Source organism: Mustela putorius, unplaced genomic scaffold (assembly GCF_011764305.1).
Source record: "Mustela putorius furo isolate JIRA1106 unplaced genomic scaffold, ASM1176430v1.1 tig00000461_pilon_pilon_pilon, whole genome shotgun sequence".
NCBI classification, from domain to species: Eukaryota; Metazoa; Chordata; class Mammalia; order Carnivora; family Mustelidae; genus Mustela; species Mustela putorius.
In genome coordinates, this window is record NW_025421390.1 from 3,387,687 (window position 1) to 3,409,358 (window position 21,672).

Sequence of the window (21,672 nt, forward strand, 5' to 3'; positions counted from 1 at the left end):
TAGTCAAGCTCAAAAGAAAGGAAGACACCTTCTCAGGTGTTACAAATGAAGAGAACTCAAAGCCAAAGCAGTAAGTCTGAGCTACCTGAGCCGTATGCCACCCACGTAGGGGATTGGGCTGACTCTGCTTCCAAGCCCTGGAGGCTGGGGACAGGCTGGCATTCTAAAGAAGTGTTACTTTAAACGTAATGTGTCCTTACCTACACAGATATTAACTAAAAAAGTTGGTGTGACAATATTAATATCAAATAAAATGGACTAAGTTAAAAATCAGTTCTGTGTAAGGTGAAAAATAGAACTTAAAAATAAGTTCTATGTAGACAAAATAGTCTATACCATTTTCACAGGAAAGGGCTCTGAGGTAAGGAATGTAAATCCAATCTTTGGGTCTGGGACTGATTATTACAGTACTTGGGGAACTTAGGCTGAGAAAAGGGTACCCGTTATTCCCTACTCCCTTTCAAAGGGCTTCAGTCTACAGTTATCCCCAAGAGGACACATCTTGAAATTAAAGTACAGACCAGAGCTTTATTAACTAAAACAGTCAAGTTTCAGTTTCAGTTATGAGTATAAATGTTTGCAACTATGGAGAATGATATTTTATAAAATGTCTAAAAAGAAAGAATAGAGAAAAGTTTATAGAATTCCTTCTCTGAGTTAACTAACCACTTCCTAAACTATAAAGACATTTAAAAGGAATACAAAAATCTGTCCTTTGCAAAATATACTTCCAAAAATAAATTTAAAACATGAAAGATCTATATTGGCCTTTAAAACAAGCTTTAAATTTACCGTGAACTTTCCCTTCCCATCCCAAAATTTCTTGAGTTTTATGTTCCCCAAATACAAAGTATATGTTAGTATCTACTTCTGAATAATTCCAGTGAGTTTTTCTTTTTAAATTACAACTTTGGAAAAGAACTAATAAAGCCATATCAAGAGATCTCAGCATGCTAGAGTTCATTTTATTAAAATGAACTAATTGTGAGGCACCTGGCTGGCTTGTTTGGTGAAGCATGCAACTCTTGATCTTGGGGTTGTGGGTTTAAGCCCCACGCTGGGTGTAGATATTACTTTAAAAAAAAAAAAGTTTAAAAAATAAAATAAAATAACTATGGACTCTGAAAAACAACCTGAGGGTTTTGAAGGGGTGGGGGTGGGGGTGGGAGGTTGGGGGAACCAGGTGGTGGGTATTAGGGAGGGCACGGATTGCATGGAGCACTGGGTGTGGTGCAAAAACAATGAATACTGTTACGCTGAAAAGAAATTAAAAAATTAAAAAATAATAATAATAAAATAAAATGAACCAATTGTGACAAATGAAAATGGCTGTAATTAAAGATTTTAGCTTTAGATTTTCTCAGTAGCTAAGCAAACAGAAATAAAGCCAGAAACCCTGGCCACAAAAGACTTTTAAAAAAACTATCCCTGGGGCACCTGGGTGGCTCAGTGGGTTAAGCCTCTGCCTTTGGCTCAGGTCATGATCTCAGGGTCCTGGGATCAAGCCCCACAGGGGGCTCTCTGCTCAGTAAGGAGCCTGCTTCCCCCCTCTCTCTCTGCCGCCTCTCTGCCTACTTGTGATCTCTCTGTCAAATAAATAAATAATATATTAAAAAAAAAAAAAAAAAAAACTATCCCTAGGGTGCCTGGGTGGCTCAGTCAGTTTAGCCTCTGCCTTTGGCTGAGGTCATGATTCCAGGGTTCCTGGGGTCGAGTCCTGCATTGGGCTCCCTGCTCAGGAGGTAGTCTGCTTCTCCCTCTCCCTCTGCAGTTCCCCCTGCTTGTGTCCTCTCTCTTTCTAAATAAATAAATAATATTAAAAAACAATTCCTAAAAAAGACCCCAAAACCCAACACTATTCCTCATAAGCGGGAAGTATACTCATCAATTTATTATTAGAACAATCTTTTATCCCTCCTCCGCCCCTCAGCATAGGCACAGAGACAAAACAAACAACAACAAAGAACAAACAAACTTTTAGGCTAAGTTTAATTTGTCACTTTTTTGTCCAGAGTCCTCTTCACCTCAGAAAATATCTTTTATCTTTCAATTTTAACTAAGGTCAAAATGTCAAGTTTGAGATAAAGATTTTTAAATCCCAAACTTAAAACAAAACAAAGCAAATAAAAGCCTAAGTTGCATTTCATTTTGCACTTCCACTCACTGCAACTCCCAGGAGACTATATCTTTTCAGTGAATCACCATTCTGGATGCCGAATGCGTCACTTCCCTAACATCTTGGCAAGTCCTGTGTTATCTTAGTCACAGGGTTTTACATTACAATTTAAGCAACAAACTAGTATATTAAGTGGTGAGTCACTATTTTTTTTGTCTTTGCCTTTCTTAAAATTAAAAACATCTAAATATTCAGAGACAAATTATTTCTATATTCTTTTTTTTTTTTAAAGATTTTATTTATTTATTGGACAGGCAGAGATCACAAGGAGGCAGAGAGGCAGGCAGAGAGAGAGAGAGAGAGAGGGAAGCAGGCTCCCTGCTGAGCAGAGAGCCCGATGCGGGACTCGATCCCAGGACCCTGAGATCATGACCCGAGCCGAAGGCAGCGGCTTAACCCACTGAGCCACCCAGGCGCCCCCCCCCCCTTTTTTTTTAAAGATTTTATTTATTTATTTGACAGGCAGAGATCACAAGGAGGCAGAGAGGCAGGCAGAGAGAGAGAGAGAGAGAGAGAGAGAGAGGGAAGCAGGCTCCCTGCTGAGCAGAGAGCCCGATGAATTTCTATATTCTTGTTGGGGATTTTAGAGACTCTCAGAACTTATCAGGAGATCTCCAGGAATGCACATCAGAATCATGAAGGTAACTTTTTTCATAATATACTTGTTTTGTCTCCACTAGACACCCAATAAATTAGAATCTCTCCGGAAAACTCAGAAGATTAAAATAACAAGGAAATACTATGCAATATTAAAAAGAACAAAGTTCATCTTATCAAGTCTGGGTCTGAGTTTACCCTTCTAGTAAATTAGCCCGCTACTGTTTCACAGATACTGGCAGAACACATGAAGCTCCAGGGTCAGAGACAACCTGATCATTCACAGTGCAGCAAGCAGAATCAGCACCATGTGTGTGATGTTTGCCTTGCCTACAAGTCCCATGGGGGTCATGCAGATGGCCCAGAGGGATTCCGAGACAGGAAGTGGGTGGTGTTATAGGAAAGGAACACTAAGCCTGGGCACTGCTGTTTTATCACAGACAGTAAGCAAACCTCCTCTCTGTCCCAGAGGAAGACATCAGCTCAACCTTCAAGGTTGCTTGCTACAAACACAACTCCAAGAAATGGCCTAGATAAAGAGCAGTTAGGGCCTTGCATACTTTAAACCAGCAAGATGTGTTGGGAGTACGAGAGAACAGTGTGTTTCTCAACACATTTATGCAAACTAGTATGGAAATGTATCAAGAACTGAATTTAAAAATTAAAAAAAAAAGACGTAGGAGCATATCATACAACAATTTGGATTTGTTTTCCTTTTTACAGGAGACATGTATATTCTTGTAAATGCATTGAAACTTTTAGAAGGATATGAAAGGTATGTAAGAACATGCCTTGGAAGTAGAAATGGGAAACTTGAGTATAAGAAGGACTTTTATTCTACTTTATACCATTGCTTTTGCTTTGTGATTACAAATGTCTTTTTAAAATTTTTTAAAAATTCACCTGTTTTTTGTCAGTAGATATCCTGGCCATCTCTTCATTATCTCCTAAGGGTCCATGCTTTCCCTCTTCCTTTTCCTAATTCAAAGCAGATTAAGGGGGGAAAATTAGTGCACAAAACATAGAATTAATTCAGTATTTCCTATTTGAAGGCTGGTTTTCTTGGTTTTAAATCATTTTTTTTTCTTCCTGATGAAAGTGCATTGACTTCACCCTTTTTTCCGGTTCAAGTTTAGACTACTTAACCTAGTATATAATGCCTTTACATATAAAGTCCCCTCCATACTTTTCCAAAATCCAGAAGTACTGAAACTTGTGGTCAGAAAATAAAATTCTGTAGTTAAAGAATTGGAGTTGGGAAGTTTTAAGGAACAGTCTAGAATGTGGCCATAACTTAAAAGGGCTAAATGGGAATAAGGGTATATTAACTGCAATTGGGAAGATAAGGAAACTATGCAGCTAAGGCATTAGATATGGGAGGCAGAATGATGGTCTCCCAAAGACTTGCCTGTCCCAGTCCCTGGAGACTATGGTTCTGTTTATGTTACTATGGCAAGACTGTAGATGGAATTAAGGCTGCTCATCATCTGACCTCGAGATGGGGAGGATTATCTGGGTGGACCCACTGTAATCACAAGGGTCCTTAAAAGTGAGAGAGGCACATCAGTACCAGCGTGATGCAGCATGAGACTCAGTCTGCCACTTCTGGCTTTACAGATGGAGGAAGAAGTTCATGGGCCAAGGCAACTGGGGAGCTTCTAGAAACTGGGAAAGACAAGGAAATGGAAACTCCTCCAAGCCTCCAAGAGGAAAACAGCCCTGCTGACACTTTGATTTCAGTCCAGTAAGACCCATTTTGGGGTTCTGATTTCCAGAACTGTAGGGTAGTAACTATATAAAATGTGTGTTTTAAGCCACCAACTTTGTGGTAATTTGTTACAGAAGTAATAGGACACTAACATACGAAGTATACAAGTCTTTCTAAAAGTAAAACTTGAAGTAGGAAGTTTTGAGTCAGGGGCTAAACTCCTTCATTTATTAATTCAACAATATTTACTGAATCCTTGCTATGTGGCAGCCACAAACCTACTTGCTGAGGATGCAGCCCTTATAGACACAGGAAAGTGACTAGGAAGTGAGCAGATTATTGACACAGAATGATACAGCAGGATTCTGTGAGCCCGAAGGTAGATGGGCTATGTAATAAACTGGAGAAAGTTTGAAAGTGGGAATGGTAAACTTGGTGAATGTTGGAACTCTGTCTTCTGAAACAAATGTTGGATGCTAGGAAAAAAAAAAAAAAAACAACAACCTCTAAAAAGTTTACAAGAAAAGCCATGTCCTGGGAATCACATTTTATCCCAGCAGAACAGGAAGTGGGAAAGTGATGATCTTGGTAATGGAAAGGTAGGAGGGAGATGGTAGTAGTGGTGATGATGATTATTACATAAGTGATAATAATAAAGTACCTAACAGTGTTTCCCAAGCACCAGGCTCTAAACTATCTCATTTAATCCTCATAACTTTACAAAGTAGCCCCTATTGTTTCCATTTTAGAAATGAAGAAATTGTGGCTGAGAGTGATTAAATAACTCTGTAGCTAGTCAATGGGAAAACCAGGACCTGAGCCCCAAGTCCATTGTCTTAACCATTATGTTATCCTGCTACTGTTCTGGAAAAGTACAATGAGTACACAACGGGAAGAACTGGGTGAGAGGGACAGTACCTGATATGTAAAAAATGAGGTGGAGTGCCTAGGGGGCTCAGTGGGTTAAGCCTCTGCCTTTGGCCCAGGTCATGATCTCAGAGTCCTGGGATTGAGCCCTGTGTTGGGCTCTCTGCTCAGTAGGGAGCCTGCTTCCCCCTCCACCGCCTGTCTGCCTCTCTGCCTACTTATGATCTCTCTCTCTGTCAAATAAATAATAAAATCTTAAAAAGAAAAAAATGAGGCAACGATACACTTATTCTAGTTCTTATTTTACAGTCACATTCAGGCAATTTAGGTATGTTTAACTTAACTAAAATGAAAAGCTATGAACCAATAGGAGAGATTATTATTTCGAAACAATGGCCATTTTCAGTAGTCCTGACTTCTGTTCTAAAACTTTGAGTTAGCTGTGCTTTTCCCAAGTCTCAAAAATAATTAGTTTCTTTCCCAACTCACTTATCTAATTTTGGGCTGGATTCTTAAAAATTATTGGATTTTATACTTAATGTAAACTCTGCTGAACAATCCTCAAAGAGCATCCATACACTATAAATATTTTACAACACAGAAAAATCTCAGATATTAGTCATATTTAGAAGGGGCGCCTGGATGGCTCAGTGGGTTAAAGCCTCTTCCTTCAGCTCAGGTCATGATCCCAGGGTCCTGGGATCGAGCCCCGAATTGGGCTCTCTGCTCAGCATGGAGCCTGCTTCCTCCTCTTTCTTCCTGCCTCTCTGCCTACTGTGGTCTCTGTCAAATAAATAAGTAAAATCTTAAAAAAAAAAAATAGAAGTGGTTTTAAGTTAAAATACATTGAAGCTGGTAAAAATGAATGACAATCTAAATGTCCAGTACTAAGGGAATATACATGGTACATCAATACAATGGACTGTTATGCCAATATTAAAACATAGTAACAAACACATATAGTCCATAGTTTGTGCCAGGCACTATCCATGAGCTTGTAAACTCGTTCACTTTTCATAAAAGCCCCCTGTAGTATGTACCAGTAACATTCCATTTCATGGATAAGGAAGTTGAGAGAGGGAAAATAACTTACTCAATATTACACAACTACTCAGAGGTAGAGTCCAGATTTGAACCCAGGTAGGCTAACTACAAAACCACTGCTCCTTTTAAACCATTAGACTAACTTCCTGCTCCAGGGGGAATAACAGTATTACAGCATAATCATTTTCCTATGTTAAGTGAAAAAGGCTGAATCCAGAAGTGAATGATCTCAAAAAACATCGCAAGAGAGAGAAGAGAGAGAAGGAAAAGACTGAGAAACAGCACAATAATGTCAGTAATCACTAGACAATGAAATTATGAAAAAAAATTTTTCTTTAGTCCATTTTATAAATAATAAGCATACATTACTTGGGTAAAATAAAAATATTTTAGAAGATAAAAGATTGGCTAAGTGTCAAAGGCAGTATTTCCAATCTAATTACATGTCAAATTGTATCTTAGGGTTTCTATGACTTACTTTTTATAGAAAAAGCAGAATAAAAAATTTAAGTGAAACAAACATTATTTTAGCTTAAAGAACATTTTTCTTCTCTTGAAAGGAAAAAGATCGTACTCAACCCTATGAACATATTGTGCGATTAATACTGAATTTATTTTAATTTAATACACAACTCTGTTGAGAAAGAACTTAATTTCAGCAGAGAATTTATTCTTGAGATACATATTATATATATACAGAAATATATATGGGCATATATATGTATATATATATGAATTAAAATGAGATAAAATCTTCATATTAAGAAAAAGTCTTCAAAATTAGTACACAATCTCTAATAAGCCCAGCTTTTCAAATGTGCTTTTAAGAAGTCTTAAATCTCGGGGCACCTGGGTGGCTCAGTCAGTTAAGCAACTGACTCTTGATTTCAGCTCAGGTCATGATCTCAAGCCTCACATATATCCTGGGGCAGAGCCATGTGACAGGCTCTATGCTCAGTGGGGAGTCTGCTTGAGATTCTCTATCCCTCTCCCTCTGTTCCCTACCACTGCTCATGTGCATGTGCACTCTCTCTCAAATAAATAAATAAAATCTTTAAAATAAATAAAGTAAAAAAGTCTTAAATCTCTTAAGCATTTGCTTCTGTGTCTTCAAGACAATTTTATCTGCAAAGAAACAAAAACAAACCCAAAAACCCAATGGGTTTGAAAATCTTCCACTTTCATAAAATAATATTAAGCTACTAAGAGACAGAAAGAATAAAAGACTTCAAAATCATGAAGGAAGTGAAGACTTTCTCAAAGCCATTAATAATACATGAAGCCAGGGTGGGGCTGAGGGAGTGATTAATAGGAAGTAAACCTGCAAAACATTTTAAATAATGTTTTACTACTTATTAAACACTTCACATAGTAATCAGAGAAGAAAACTACTCCAAGAGATATCATTTTTTTTTTAAAGATTTTATTTATTTATTTGACAGAGATCACAAGTAGGCAGAGTCAGGCAGAGAGAGAGAGGAGGAAGCAGGCTCCCTGCTGAGCTGAGAGCCCCATGTGGGACTCGATCCAAGGATCCTGGGATCATGACCTGAGCCGAAGGCAGAGGCTTTAACCCACTGAGCCACCCAGGCGCCCCCAAGAGATATCATTTTATCAGGAAAAGTGAATTCCCTATATGCACACAGACATTATACCCTTCACAAAAATCAACTCAAAATGATCACAGACCCAAATGTTAAACATAAAACTAAAAAACTCCATAAAAAAAACTGAGATAACACTGGGTATGGTGATGGTGTTTTAGATACACAAAGGAACGATCCATGAAAGAAATCAGTGATAAACTGGACTTGATAAAAATTGAAACTTTCTCCTCTGTGTAAGACACTGCCAAGAGAATGAGAAAACAAGCAACAGACTGGGAGAAAATATTTGCAAGAGACATATCTGATATAAGACTGTTATCCAAAATATACAAAGAACTCTTAAAACTTAACAATAAGAAAATAACCTGACTAAAATATGGGCCAAAGACCTTAACAGACACCTCACCAAAGAAGATATACAGATGACAAATAAGCATATGAAAAAATCTGCACATTACATGTCTTGAGAGAAATGCAAATTAAAACAAGATACCACTACATGCCCATAAGAATGCCCCAAATCCAGAACGCTGACAAACCAAATACTGGAGAGAATGTGAAGCAACAGTAACTCTCATTCATCGCTGGTGGGGATGCAAGATGGTACAGCCACTCTGGAAGACAGTTTGGTAGTTTCTGACAAAACTAAATATACTCTTTATCATACAATCCAGCAATCATGCTCCTTGGTATTTACCCAAAGGAGCTGAAAACTCACATCCACACAAAAATCTGCATACAGATATTTATAGCAGCTTCATTCATAACTGCAATAACTTGGAAGCAACCAAGATATCCTTCAGCAGGTGAGTGGATAAATTACATGTGGTATATCCAGGCAATGGATCTTATTAAGCAATAAGAAGAAGTAAGTGATCAAGCCGTGAAAGAACATGGAAGAACCTTAAATGCATACTGCTAAGTGAGAGAAACCAACCTTAAAAGGCTACATACTACTGTATGATTCCAACTATATAATGTTCTGGGAAAAGGCAAAATTATGGAGACAGTTAAAAAAAAAAATCAGTGGTTGCCAACGTTGGGAGAGGTGGGGGAAAAGATAAATAGGTGAATCACAGAGAATTTTTAGAGCAATGAAAATATTCTGTATGATACCATAATGATGGATACATGTTATTATACATTTGATATACACAGGATATACAGCACCACGACTAAACTGTAGTGTAAACTATAGACCTTGGGTGATCATGATGTGTCAATGCAGGTTCATCAACTGTAGCAAACGAACCACTCTGGAGAGGATGTGGTTAGTGATGGAGGCTATTCATGTAGGGAGGAGCAGAGAGTATACAGGAAATCTGTGTACTTTCCTGGAAATTTAGCTCTGAACCTATAAGTGCTTTAAAAAGATAAAGTCCTAATCATTAAAAAGTTAATTCCTTAATTCCCTGTTAAAAAATTCTTCAGTGTAGTCCCTACTTATAAAATCTAAACTCCCTTGCAAGGCATACAATATTTTTTATTTTCTGATTCCTGTATACCTTTCCAAGATCATCTCAGTCTCTTCCCTTCACCCAACTTCACCCTCCCCCATGAGGACCACAAGTTCTCTCACTCCTTCAAGCTTTTCCATATGGAGTCCCTTGGCTTGGTAAATACCTACTCATTCTTCACGTCTCTGTGCAAATGGAGCCTCCCCTGTGCATCCTCCTCTCACTTCCCCACGCAGAGCCTGGCCTGCAGTCTTCAGTCTCGGTAGCATCTCTGCTTCCTGCATCTTGTTTAAATACCTAATTTTTGTCTCCATTAGAAAATAAGAACCAAATCTTTCTTTTGTATCTCCAAAGCCAAGCACACAACCTTATCCACTGAAACGAAGACACCAAAAAGAAAAAAGAGAAAGAGAATGGTTGTGTTTAAGGATTTACAAAAAGTCATCTTGTGGAAAATGTGAGGCAATCTTACAGCACAATTATTGGCAAGTTGGAAACTTGCATAAGCATAGGCAGGATGCAAGCACGATTTTGTAAAAGAAAAACAAGCAAAAATCCTGCACTTAAAAAAAGACTGAAGGAAAGTACCAAAATGTTAAAAGTGATGTTGTTAGAATGGTGGGAAGCCATGGGTAATTTCCCCCCCTCTCCTTTTTTCAAAAAATGTCTTCAATGCTTAAACAACCTAATACTATTTTCCCTATATGGCCTTGGCCCCCTAAAAACACTCTAAACTTCCTAATCTATCAAACCAAATGGTAAGAACCTAGGACCATGCCACTCCAAGCATGGAGGAAAAAGATGAGAAGCACCTTGGTGCCCAAGGGTTGGAGAAAGTGAAGATGCAGGCTTTTATAATTATTCTTTCTATATATTCCTAACCTGTTTTGATCACCTCTTTTAGATCCAAAAAAGAGACTATTTACATGGAACAAGAAACCAATCAGCATTCACAGATTACCTACTATAAGAATAGATGCTAAAGGGGGATTAAAGAAATTCACAGTAAAATAAGATAAAATAAGACACAGTAATAAAAATGAGGAAAATAAAGCATGATCTCCATTTTCATGTAATTTATAGTTCTGTAGAAGGGGATAACTACTCACATGAAACATCAATAGTACACAACTGGGTCATAGATTATGCCATCCAATTGCCCAAACCAACATATAAGTACCATTAACACCTGATAAACATGGCACAATCAGAGAGTAACAATTCTATTTTTAGATTAGAAAGATGAGCTATTACAGCTATAAGTTACAAATATCACACTAAACCACAGAAATATTTTGCGAATTTTAAGGTTTTTGAGTTTGCTTTTAAGTGTGGCAGAAACTGGAAAAGCGTAATTTAAACCACTACTAAGTGGGAAAGACTAAGGAAACCAAATATACCTGAGATTTTTGTCTTTGGGCTTTCACTGCTGGGAAGAGCTCCATCCAGAGACTGAGCAGAGTGAAAAGGTTGACTTTAGAAAGCCTTGGTATTTGACCTACAAAAGAGAGGGCAGACACTTTAAAAATTTTTACTAAAGATGAAAACAGGAACTCACCCTCAATGCCATTTGGGTGCTGCAGCCTTAACTTGGCTGCTTTCGTAGGAAGCAGAGAAAAAACGATAAGAGGACAAGAGAATCAAAGGGCAGGAGTCTGGCTACAACCTCACTTTCAGCGACCTCCTCCGGCACTTTTCAAAGTCGGGCCCTTTCTCCAGCCCTCACATGGCAAGGAAAACAAAATGGTACATCTGATACATGTAACTATGGGAAAAAATCCAAACTAAGTCATGAAAAGTCCTTGCGTCTGAGGTCATGGTGGAGCAAGCTTTAAATTGTGGTGTTGCAAGAAGGACAGTGCGGTGACCTTCGCGGGTAAGGCAGCTTAAATACAGGGAAGCGTCGTGTGTGGTTAATTCGGAAATCAAGTCAAAAGCGCGGAATTTTCAGGCTCAATACCCCAGATCCCAGCTCTAGGTCCTGGGAGGAAAAGTAAAGGGCGGGGGGTGGGGGAAAAGGGGAATGAGCGCGACTTCAACAGCAGGTCCTGCCAGGCCAGGGGTTCCTGGTAACCGAGCTGAGAACGCGTCTAGGGCGGGAATGCGATATCCCAGGGCAGAAGCGCGGGCGAAGAGGGGCAGGCAGGGAAAGCGGAGTTACGCGGAGGCAGAGGCTCAGGGCAGAGCCGAAAGGCTGGGGTGGCGGCGGCAGGGTCCGAGGCACTCACCAGTCATGCTGCCAGTCTGGGTGCTGACTGACCGCCCGGCCCCCGCGCTCTCCAGATTTTGCATCTGCCCTGCTTCTTTCATCCCAAGCCTAGCGGCCTCTGCTGCCCAGAATACCTCTGGCTATCTGGCATGATCTTGGCCCTAGCGGCTCCACCTCCCGCCTCCTCCCAGCAACTGTACGGCAACCGCCAACTCGGCGCAGCCAGTGACGTAAGAGCCCGACCGCCACTTCCGGGCGCCCTGTGTGTCGTATCAGCGAGGTGTGGAGGCCGTGGCGCAGGGCTGCCCCTCTGGCGGCGGCTGCCTGGGTGAACAGCGCGGCGCACTAAATACTTTCAGGCCTGACTTCAGCTGTCGATGTTTTTGGCCTGGAAGTCGCAGGTTATGCGGCCTCTGACAGAGTGATGAGGCCTGCGCAGACTTGAGATTTCAGGTGAGAAGAGTGAAGGGGAACTGAAATGGAAGCGCCGCCCCATCGGTCACAGCCGCGATCTGAGAGAAGGGGAAGGCGGGGTCGGGGAGGTGGGAGCTGGGCGGTGCAGGTGGTTGTTACCATCAGATATTGGCCAGTCCTTAGGAACTCAGTGCCAGGGACTACCATAGGGACGTTCTGCTGCTCATCAAACGTACCACCTCAAGAAGTCCAACTGTAGGGGCACCTGGATGGCGCAGTCGGACTCTCGGTTTTAGCCCAGGTCATTATCTCCTGGGATCGAGCCCCTTGTCGGACTCTGCTCTCAGCGTGGTCTGTTGAAACAGAAGATCTGAAGATTCTTTCTCTCTCAAATAAATGAAGTCTTTAAAAAAAAAAAAAAAAAGTCCAACCGTGATTATGAGAAAGGTGGGGGTGGGAAGAAGTAGCAAGTGGCACCTGGAAAATATGGGGAGTGCCATATTGACATTGCAGGGTTGTGCCCAGTGCATTTGATTATTTTGTTAAGTGTCCCAGGCATGACTCAAAATGAAACTCCTCGCTAGTGACTCAGAGCCCAGTTTCCCTCACCAACCCAATACACAACTTGAAATACTGACAAATATCAAGACATAAAAACAGCTTTTCGAAAGCAAAAGCTGAAAGTTACAAAAATGCATCATTTTGTAAAGGACTGAGGTAGTACTCTTTGGTGATAATGGGTATGGCTTATAGTTCCTTAATTATATTACAGTGGGATATTTGAGGAATGTGACAATATGAGTCTAAGTTTACATAGAAGATTAAAGGGCCAAGAATAGCCAAGATATTCTTGAAGAAAATAAGATCTTTTGGGGGGGAAAGGAGGTAAATAAACAAGTGATAGGCAATACAAAGCCCCCAAACAGGCTCATATGTGTATAGAAATTTGATATGACACAGGTGACCTTATATATCAATGAGGATATAGTGCTGCTGTTAACTGACTATCCAAATGGAAAATAAAGTTGGGTCCCTTCCTCACTAAATGCACAAAAATGAATTCTACATGCATGCGAATGTAAATGTCAAAGGAAAAACTTACGATATTTAGAGGAAATATTAAAAAATATTTTATAACCTTGAGTAGGAAAGACATTTATAAAGATACTAAGATATAAAACCCACCCATTAAAGAGAATTATTGGTATGTTTGGTACTTTAAAATGAAAAAATGTGCACTGAAAGACATAATGAAGTAAGTGAAAAGGCAAGTGGCAAACAGAAGAAGATATTTATCATACACACTCCCAAGTGAGAATGAATATCCAGAATATTTAAAGAATGCTTACAAATGATTAAGAAACAAAGAGAAATGGTTAACAGGTATTTCATAGAGAAATTTTAAAAAAAGATATTTGTATCTTATATATATGTATATATGTGATTATTTAATATATACAATATATTAATTATCTTTAATCTCTATGAGTAAAATCTACCCCTAGAAAAACTATTAGTTTTGTTGCTCACTTCCTTCTTTTTAGATTGCTGTTTTCATTCCATTTTCAGTCCTTTAGTATTTCAGAGTTGTTTAAATATTCTGTTTCCTTTATTTTCTTGCTAGTTCAGCCATATTTTATCTGGCATTTTTGGGTGCTTTGTAACAAATTTGTTTGGGCTATCCTGTCTACAGTATTACTGGAAATAATAGTTCTGCTGCAAAGAAGAATAAAAACTAAAAAGGAGTATAAGACAAATGCTACCTAAGTGCTTAGACATGGACAAGCTCAGTTCAAGTGAGCACAACAAAGGCTAGCTTAATCAATAAAATGGTTTTAAAAATCAATAAATAATCGATGGAAAGAACATGGACTTTGCAGTCAGATAGAGAAACTGACATCTCTGACCACCCAAGCTGTTTACTAGTTAGCTATGAGTTAGCTGAGACTCCATTAGCTGTGGGTAACAAATTCACACCAAATCTCAGTGGCTTGCCACAGCAAAGGTTTCCTTCTGGCTCAAATTCCATGCTACTGCACTCTTTCTGTGAATTGGCTCTGGGATCCAGGCTAACGGAGCAGCCTTTGGATATTCTTTTCTCCTGGCAGGCGAAAAAAAGATGGCAGAACTACATGACCTTTGGAGCAAGTCTCATGTCATGAGATGGGATGCATAATCCTGTTTCAGAGACATGCTGGAAAGGCAGGTTCAGCAGGTATCTCAACAACAATGCGATATTAGTAAATTGGCTTTACTAATCATGGATACTTTGCCTGCTACTTCATGTCTTGTCAGAGCAAAGAACTTCACATCCCCCTTTCCAGAATCTGTAGTTTCTAACATTTTACCACATTTGTACCATTTTTTTGTTACTCTTTCTGTTACATTTACACACCTCCCCACGCCATTCTTTTTCTGAGTCATTTAAGAGCAGGTTACAGGGGCGCCTGGGTGGCTCAGTGGGTTAAGCCTCTGCCTTGGCTCGGGTCATAATCTCAAGATCGAGCCCCACATCAGGCTCTCTGGTCAGCAGGGAGCCTGCTTCCCACCCCCTCTCTCTGCCTGCCTCTCTGCCCATTTGTGCTCTCTCTCTCTCCCTCTGTATCAAATAAAATCTTAAAAAAAAAAAAAAAAAAGAGCAGGCTACAGAGACTATGCCCAATCCCCCCTCCTCGCCCAGCTAAAAAACTCCAGTATATATTCCTCCAGAACAAGGACACTCTAATACAGGCTAATCAACAGTCTAAAACAAGAAATAAGCGTTGATTGATCACTACAGGGCAATCCACATTCAAATTTTGAAGTGTTTCAACATGCGTCATTTCCATTCTGGTTCAGTATCCCATCCCAATTCACTTTTTGACCCTTGCTATTTTCCTCTCGCCTGGAACATTTCCTTGGTCCTTCCCCCTGTCTCACAACGTTAACAGTTTTAAAGGCTCTAGGCTTTTCATTCTGTTAAGAGTCCTCTCCACCAGGATCATTCTGATGTTTCCTCACAACCAGACTCAGGCCATCCATTCTTGATAGGAATGCCACCTAAGTGATAGTCTGCTCTTTTTTTCCATGGATCACATCAGGGGCAACTCAGTGTTCACATATCCCAGCCATGGTGACACCAGCCTTGTTCACCTGGCAAGTTAGCACCGGTCAAATTTCTAAAGTCACTAACAAAGTCATTATCTTTTCCTCTGTAATGGGTCAGTATTTTGTGGAGAGAAATCCCCCAAGTTACACCAATGTCCTATACCCATTAAGCCTCCACATACCAACTTTAGCATCTGTTGGTGATTCCCATGTGAATTAACCACCATTGTGATGGCTGTCTAGCTGTGATTTCTTATTTCCATCATTTCTCCTACATATAGTTGTCATTCTATAATAAGGAGGAGTTTTTCCCTCTTCCTCATTCATTCATTCATTCGTTCTTACCTGTATGGACTTGTTTTCTCTATTTTATTCAATGAGCTGTAATCTGTTATTTATTTTAGTGCTCAAATTGTCCAATATTTGATGAAATCCTCAAGTTGTCTCTTTTATCCTTTTGACACATCCCTGTAAGTCTTTGAGCACTTCCTTACATTCCAGTGCAACAAGATGCTCCAGAATTCATTTTCTACATTCCCTGAACCAGACATAGAGCCGACATTTCCCCAAGGAGCCCTGGTTCTTCTTGTAAAGAAGTGTTTAAAAATGAAGATCTCGGCAGTAAGTATGCTATGTCATTATGACTAGACATACTCCTGTATCTTTTTCAGTAGCTATATGTCTCTCTAAGAATTCACATCAACACTTTGAATTCCGAAGACCAGCATATCAGTTATTTCTAGCCTCTCCCTTTGTTGTATTTGTTAATCTCTTCTCCAACAGCAAGAAACTTGGTTCCCATTATTCTCAAGATAGTTTTTTCCCTTTACCTTTCCTTCTACCCTGCCTCCAATCCTCTAATCTTATTTCTCTAGCACACTCATTGCCTCCTTGTCTGCCCACCCCTGTTGCTGCTGCCTCCATAGCCCCTTTGGCCTCCAGAGCAAGGGAAGGGAAGAAGGGGGAGGCTGTAAGATGGCTTTTTGACTGAATTATTCAGAGAGAGAAAACAAGACAGGAAGGGAAGGAGGGAGAGAGGGAACCACGGTGGTAATAGGTTTATCACAAATTTTCCTGAAGACTAGGAGTGACTGGGTGGCTCAGTTGGTTTCTGGGTGGCTCAGGATGGTCCCACATTGGGCTCCCTGCTCAGCGGGAAGCCTGCTTTTACCTCTCCCACACGCCCTACATGTGCGCCACCCCGCCCCCCGCCCCACCCCGGTGTCTCTTTCTCTGACAAATAAAGAAAATTTAAAAAAAAATTTTTTTTTCTTGAAGACTAAATGATCCCAAGTAGCACAGTGCTTGGCAAAGAATAGTTGCTCAATATCATTAGTTATTGTCCTTCCCTTCTTTGTCTTTCATTTGCTTATTCTCTCTAGAAAACTGAAACTTCTTTTATCCTAGGTCCTATGTTGGGAATATTAGTCCTAGCAGTGTGTTTATTTGGACAGAATCTTCTCACAGCAAACAACCTGGGTTCCATGGAGCTGATCTTAAGACATGGTATCTATACTGGATTTCTTGATACTGTTGGTGTTGGCAGAGACCACATATCCGACTTGTAGAGGGAAGTGTACCTCACACTCAGTCTTGCTCTCAGACATGGAAGGCACATCATGACCCGTGACTGTCTTCCGCAGGCCTGGAGATAAGGTGGCCACAGGACTATGGACTGCTCTTGGCCAGTGCACCCTTGTGAACAAGATGGGCCCTAATTTGGTCATTTCAAGCAAAGATGTGACCATTAACGCCACCCTGAATCCCGAAATTAAGGTTTCCTAAACAATTCTCAGAAGGCAGTTCATGACAACACTTAAACCCCAAGGAAGCAAAGAGAAGCCAGAAACAAAATCCAGGTGCCCTTCAGAACACTCTCTTTGTTATGGAGGGCAGTGCTGCCAAAGAGAAATGACTTCTCAGGCTTACCATATGTTGTCCCAAATGATGTCCTCAAGAAAGTAAACTTGGTGCCACATGATGAGATGAATGTGCTACAAAGTAAGAATGCAGGAACCCTGGGAACTCCTGGGAACTCCTGCAGGGACTCCTGTGAGGTGGAAAAGACTGGTGAGCCCACTGTCCATTCTGTCTGGAGGCAACTCTGCCACAAGGCCGCCCAGCAGAGGCTGGGCAGGTAGGCCTGGCCACCTTGGGCCATATCCACGCCACTCTTGGGTCCCCATTTGTGTGGCGCTCTCTGGACTGGTTTGAGTATTTCTCCATCAACATCCCTGAAGAGGTTCTATAATCAGACATGTTAGGAATCAACAGAAGACACTAGAGGGACCAAACGGGAGGGGATGGAGAGGGAGCTGATGGAGTATCGGCTGTGTATCAGACGCCTTAAATGGTAACAGTAACAACAATATCTTACTATTTACTCTATTTACTAAGTTCTAGGTACTTTGCACATATTGTTTATACCTTCCAGCAGCCTTGTGAAGTGGGTATCATTATTATTATCACTACTTAGAGGAACAAGACATGGAGGAACTTGCCCAAACAGTATAGCTTGAAAGATGTGGGAGCAGGATATAAGCATACACTACTTCATTTAATACTCCCAGTTCTGTGATACAGACTTTTGTCCTTTCCATTTTACAGGCGAGGAAACTAAGGCCCTTGGACCACCAACATCAGTGTCACTGAGGAGCTCGTTAGAAATGCAGAATCATGAGCCCCACTTCAGACCTGTGGAACCAGAAGCCGGACAAAACCGCTGGCCAGGACCAGAGGGCTCCAGGGCGTCTCAGACTTGGAGATGCGTAAATGTCACCCAGAGACTATGACGTTAAAACCCCTATTCTAAGGGCCAGCCGCTAGAGATTCTGAGTTTCTGGTGTTTAGCAGTAGTATTTTGGCCCTCTGTAGAATTGCTTCTGCCAAGTACTTTTTGGTATCACCTTATCTACAAACATTAGCTGATGTTAAAAAGCAAAATTTACATACAGGTTAAGACATAAGTACAAGGATCAAAGTTTTATTTGGCTTGGGGTTGACATACTTTTTTAAAGGTCAGAGAGTAAATATTTCAGGCTTTGGGATCTCCATCATACATCATGAGAGCAGCCACAGGCAATATGATCGACTGACTGATATGACTCAATTAATTCACCCCTTCCTTTGGCTTATAGTAGAGAAACTCCAGTGGTATTGAGACCTAGTTTGGCATGTATGTGAAGAGTCATTTAAATACTTGGAGAGGAGGGGATACTTGGAGAGGAGGGGATTCTTAAGTAAAATAGCTAATACTGTAGGGGAGGAAAAACAATTTTCCTCCCTCCTTCTAGGTTCTTGGCTGAGAACACTCTCACCCCAGTAATAAAAGACAGATTAACAAGAAAAACAAACAATTTTTAATTGCGTATATAAGGGAGCCCCACAAAGATATGAGACTTAAAGCTCACCAGGCAATTGAGACTTACATACCATCCTGAGCTAAGGAAAAGAATAGAGGTCTGGGGCTTCAAAGGGGAGGAAGCAATTGTTTGCCGTGCCATGCAGGTAGGTCTCTCAGATGAAAAAGCTTTCTCTGGTAATAGCTTTCTTCCTGGTCCTTTTTCTTATTTTTTCTAATTTTTTTAGGTAGTTAAGTCCTTTTTCTAATTTTTTTAGGTAGTTAAGAACCCAACTTTTGGATCAACATGAGCAGGACTGGAAGAGATTATGCTGAGTGAAATAACTCAAGCAGAGACAGTCAATTATCATATGGTTTCGCTTATTTGTGGAGCATAAGGAATAACACAAAGGACATGGGGAGATGGAGAGGAGAAGTGCACTGGGGGAAATTGGAAGGGGGAGACAAACCATGAGAGACTGGATTCTCAGAAACAATCTGAGGGTTTTGGAGGGGTGGGAGGTTGGGAGAGCCTGGTGGTGGGTATGAAGGAGGGCATGTAGTGCATGGAGCACTGGGTGTGGTGCATAAACAATGAATTCTAGAACACTAAAAATAAATTTAAAATTTTTTTTTAAAAAAAGAAGGTGGTAAAAAGCTTTTCCTGAGACTGTAGGCCTTGGTTATCTTCAGCTCAAAATAATCCACATACCAAAGCAGGACATTCTGAGGTGGCTTTTTCTGAACCCCCTCAATATAATATTCCTGGTTAACTTTCTTCAGGCTAAATTGTAACATCATTTCTACTGGGCTATAAAATCCTAATCCTTTATCAGTTTCCACAGTGTAACTTCTCACCTGCAGGGCTGTAAATTGTCACTTCTACCAAATATGTGCTATTAATTTTAAAAAAAACAACAAACAACCCGTGACAAGTAATCCCCATTTTATCATTTTCCAGCTGTGGAGTAGTTTTTCTCATTGGCATTAAAAGAAAAAACCTCATGAAGTTGAGTACTGTTTGCTGTAAAGATTTTTGTTAAAGACTAGTTTTCTAGCTTACAGGATATCATCCTGGAGTACCCACAGGATGAATTCTCCTGTCTGCTGTGAATCATGTAATCTTCCTAACCAGACACCGGGAATGAGTTTTGTGTCCTCACTTTCTCCCTGGTATAATCTTATTTTATCTACCCTCATTTGTATTTATTTCTTACTTTCCCCCATTAACTTAATTTTTATCTTATTTTGGGCATTTTTGTAAATTGTTTTATGTTCTTTCTGGAATACAAATTTATTTAAATAAAGAGTATGTTCAGATTGGAGGATTCTTTAATTTAATGTGTCTTGAGAAGGAAGAAGAAATGAAGCTGATATTTGCATACTCAGAAACAATACGTATGATGTCCTTGACAACAACCTAAGTGGAATATACTCACATTTATATCACCCATCCTATGACAAAAATTGTCTGTTCTTAGTTGGCATGTATATCACACATACCTCACCTAAAGGGATCTAAATAATGTAGACAGTTAATCTGCAGTATTTTTTTTTGTTTTTCAAACAACATTCACATTTTATTAGATTGAAATAAACTGTGGAAAATGTCTGTATTATTCCTAGATAAACCACAAAACTTATTTTTGCAATAAGACCTGTTTTCCTGGCTATGCATCTAAATCAAGAGGACACGATAGATGTTGGTCATGAAAAAAAAAAAAAGAAAATAGGGAAAACCAGACAAATCAATTATCAGTGTCTGTGGACTTGGGTTCTGTTGTGCCTGGAAATTAGTGCTTACCATACATCTGCTAAAAAGCTGATGGCCCAGTTAGGGTGTGGGCTCGAGAAAGGGACACACGCAGCAGCAACACATGGGGGGCTGCAATGGCCCGTTCTTCCATTTGCAGTAAAAGTAACTGACTTATTTACATCCCGTTGATGAAGACAAAATCTACACCAAAATCCTTTTTAGGTGAGGGCACGGTTTCCTACACTGTATAAACCACCATATGGATTTTTTTTATGGATTTTTAACAATATATTTAAAACACACGGTGCTTCCATTGAATCAGACACTTCATTGCATTTTATAAATTATTTTCCTCCCCTCTTACCCTCTACGTCCTCAACATTTTTTTCTTCCAAGAACTGATGACTCAAAACCTGGTCATTAGATCAACGGTAGCAAATCTCATGCCCCAAATGACTCCAACCCCCCTATAATCCCTCCTGTAAGAGTCATGTAGAAAGGAAACTGTGTTTTTAATACTGTCTTCCTGGAGAACACAAGACCTGTGTGAGTTCTGATAGTGGCCACTTACAGGTGAGTGCTCAGTGACTAACAGGTTAGTGGGAGGCCCATAGGCAAATTTACCTTCAACGACTAAGTGACCTGGATGTATCTTAAAGCTTTACCTACTAAGAATGGACAAAAGGCATCCCCCAAAATTCTATTAGATATTTTCAGTGATTTCTGAATGAGGTTTAGGAAGCTCTGACACATTTATATATGTGTCTCTCATGAACTCCAGGGTCATTTTCTCTATTGGGTTAGAGCCACAAGGCCACAAGACTTGACCTCTGTTGAGTCCATGTTTGGGCCATGTCTTGTGATGCTCCCATCCATGCTCCTCAGTCTTCATCCTGGAAGAATCCACAGGACCTTAAGCAGAACAGAAACACTGGGGAAAAATACATAAGAGGTAGATCTAGAACATTGTAAATTGTGGACAGAAGCTCTTTATCTTCACCTCTGTTTGCACTTGAACCTCTGACTGTGAAGCTCCACAGAAAGTAACTTTCCATATGCTGGCATGGTGTTTCTCTGACATGTTGTGGTGGAGATCCCATGTCTTCATGTGAAAGCTTTGAGATGCTGACCTGGAAACTCTCTTGAAGTTCCAGAATAATGTCTTCCACCATGAGAACACCGAGCGTTTAGAATAAACTCAAAGGTTAGTTAAGATTCTAGGTTAACTTAGCAAGTCTGTAGAGTTTCCCAGAAAGCTTCCCTTGAATTTCTTGTTTCGTGGCCAAATTTGTGGCACCCTCATACCATAAATCATAATAAAATTCACTATTTTCCATCAGTTCACTGGTGAATGTCACACCGTAGTCACGCTGTTGGCTGCTGTGAAGACGTCAGACGTTTGCTGCTGGG

At 40.2% G+C, this 21,672-nt stretch overlaps 1 protein-coding gene across 5 annotated transcripts in view; it reads right to left on the reverse strand.

The window, feature by feature from the left end:
- Window positions 1-11,883, reverse strand: part of CDADC1 (cytidine and dCMP deaminase domain containing 1) — a 46,554-nt gene extending 34,671 nt beyond the window's left edge. For 4 of the 5 annotated variants that reach the window (XR_006606950.1, XR_006606949.1, XM_004775256.3 and 1 more), the window contains exons 1-3: window positions 11,685-11,883; window positions 10,857-10,954; window positions 3,677-3,751 (exon numbers count right to left, since the gene is read on the reverse strand). Coding sequence is in view for 3 of the 5 variants with exons in the window: in XM_004775256.3 (XP_004775313.1) it covers window positions 3,677-3,751; window positions 10,857-10,954; window positions 11,685-11,766 (255 nt within the window). In the remaining 2 variants the exon portion in view is untranslated. The remainder of the gene's footprint in view (window positions 1-3,676; window positions 3,752-10,856; window positions 10,955-11,684) is intronic. The other variant, XM_013047207.2, reaches the window with a different exon arrangement.
- Between the last annotated feature and the right edge of the window lie 9,789 nt (window positions 11,884-21,672).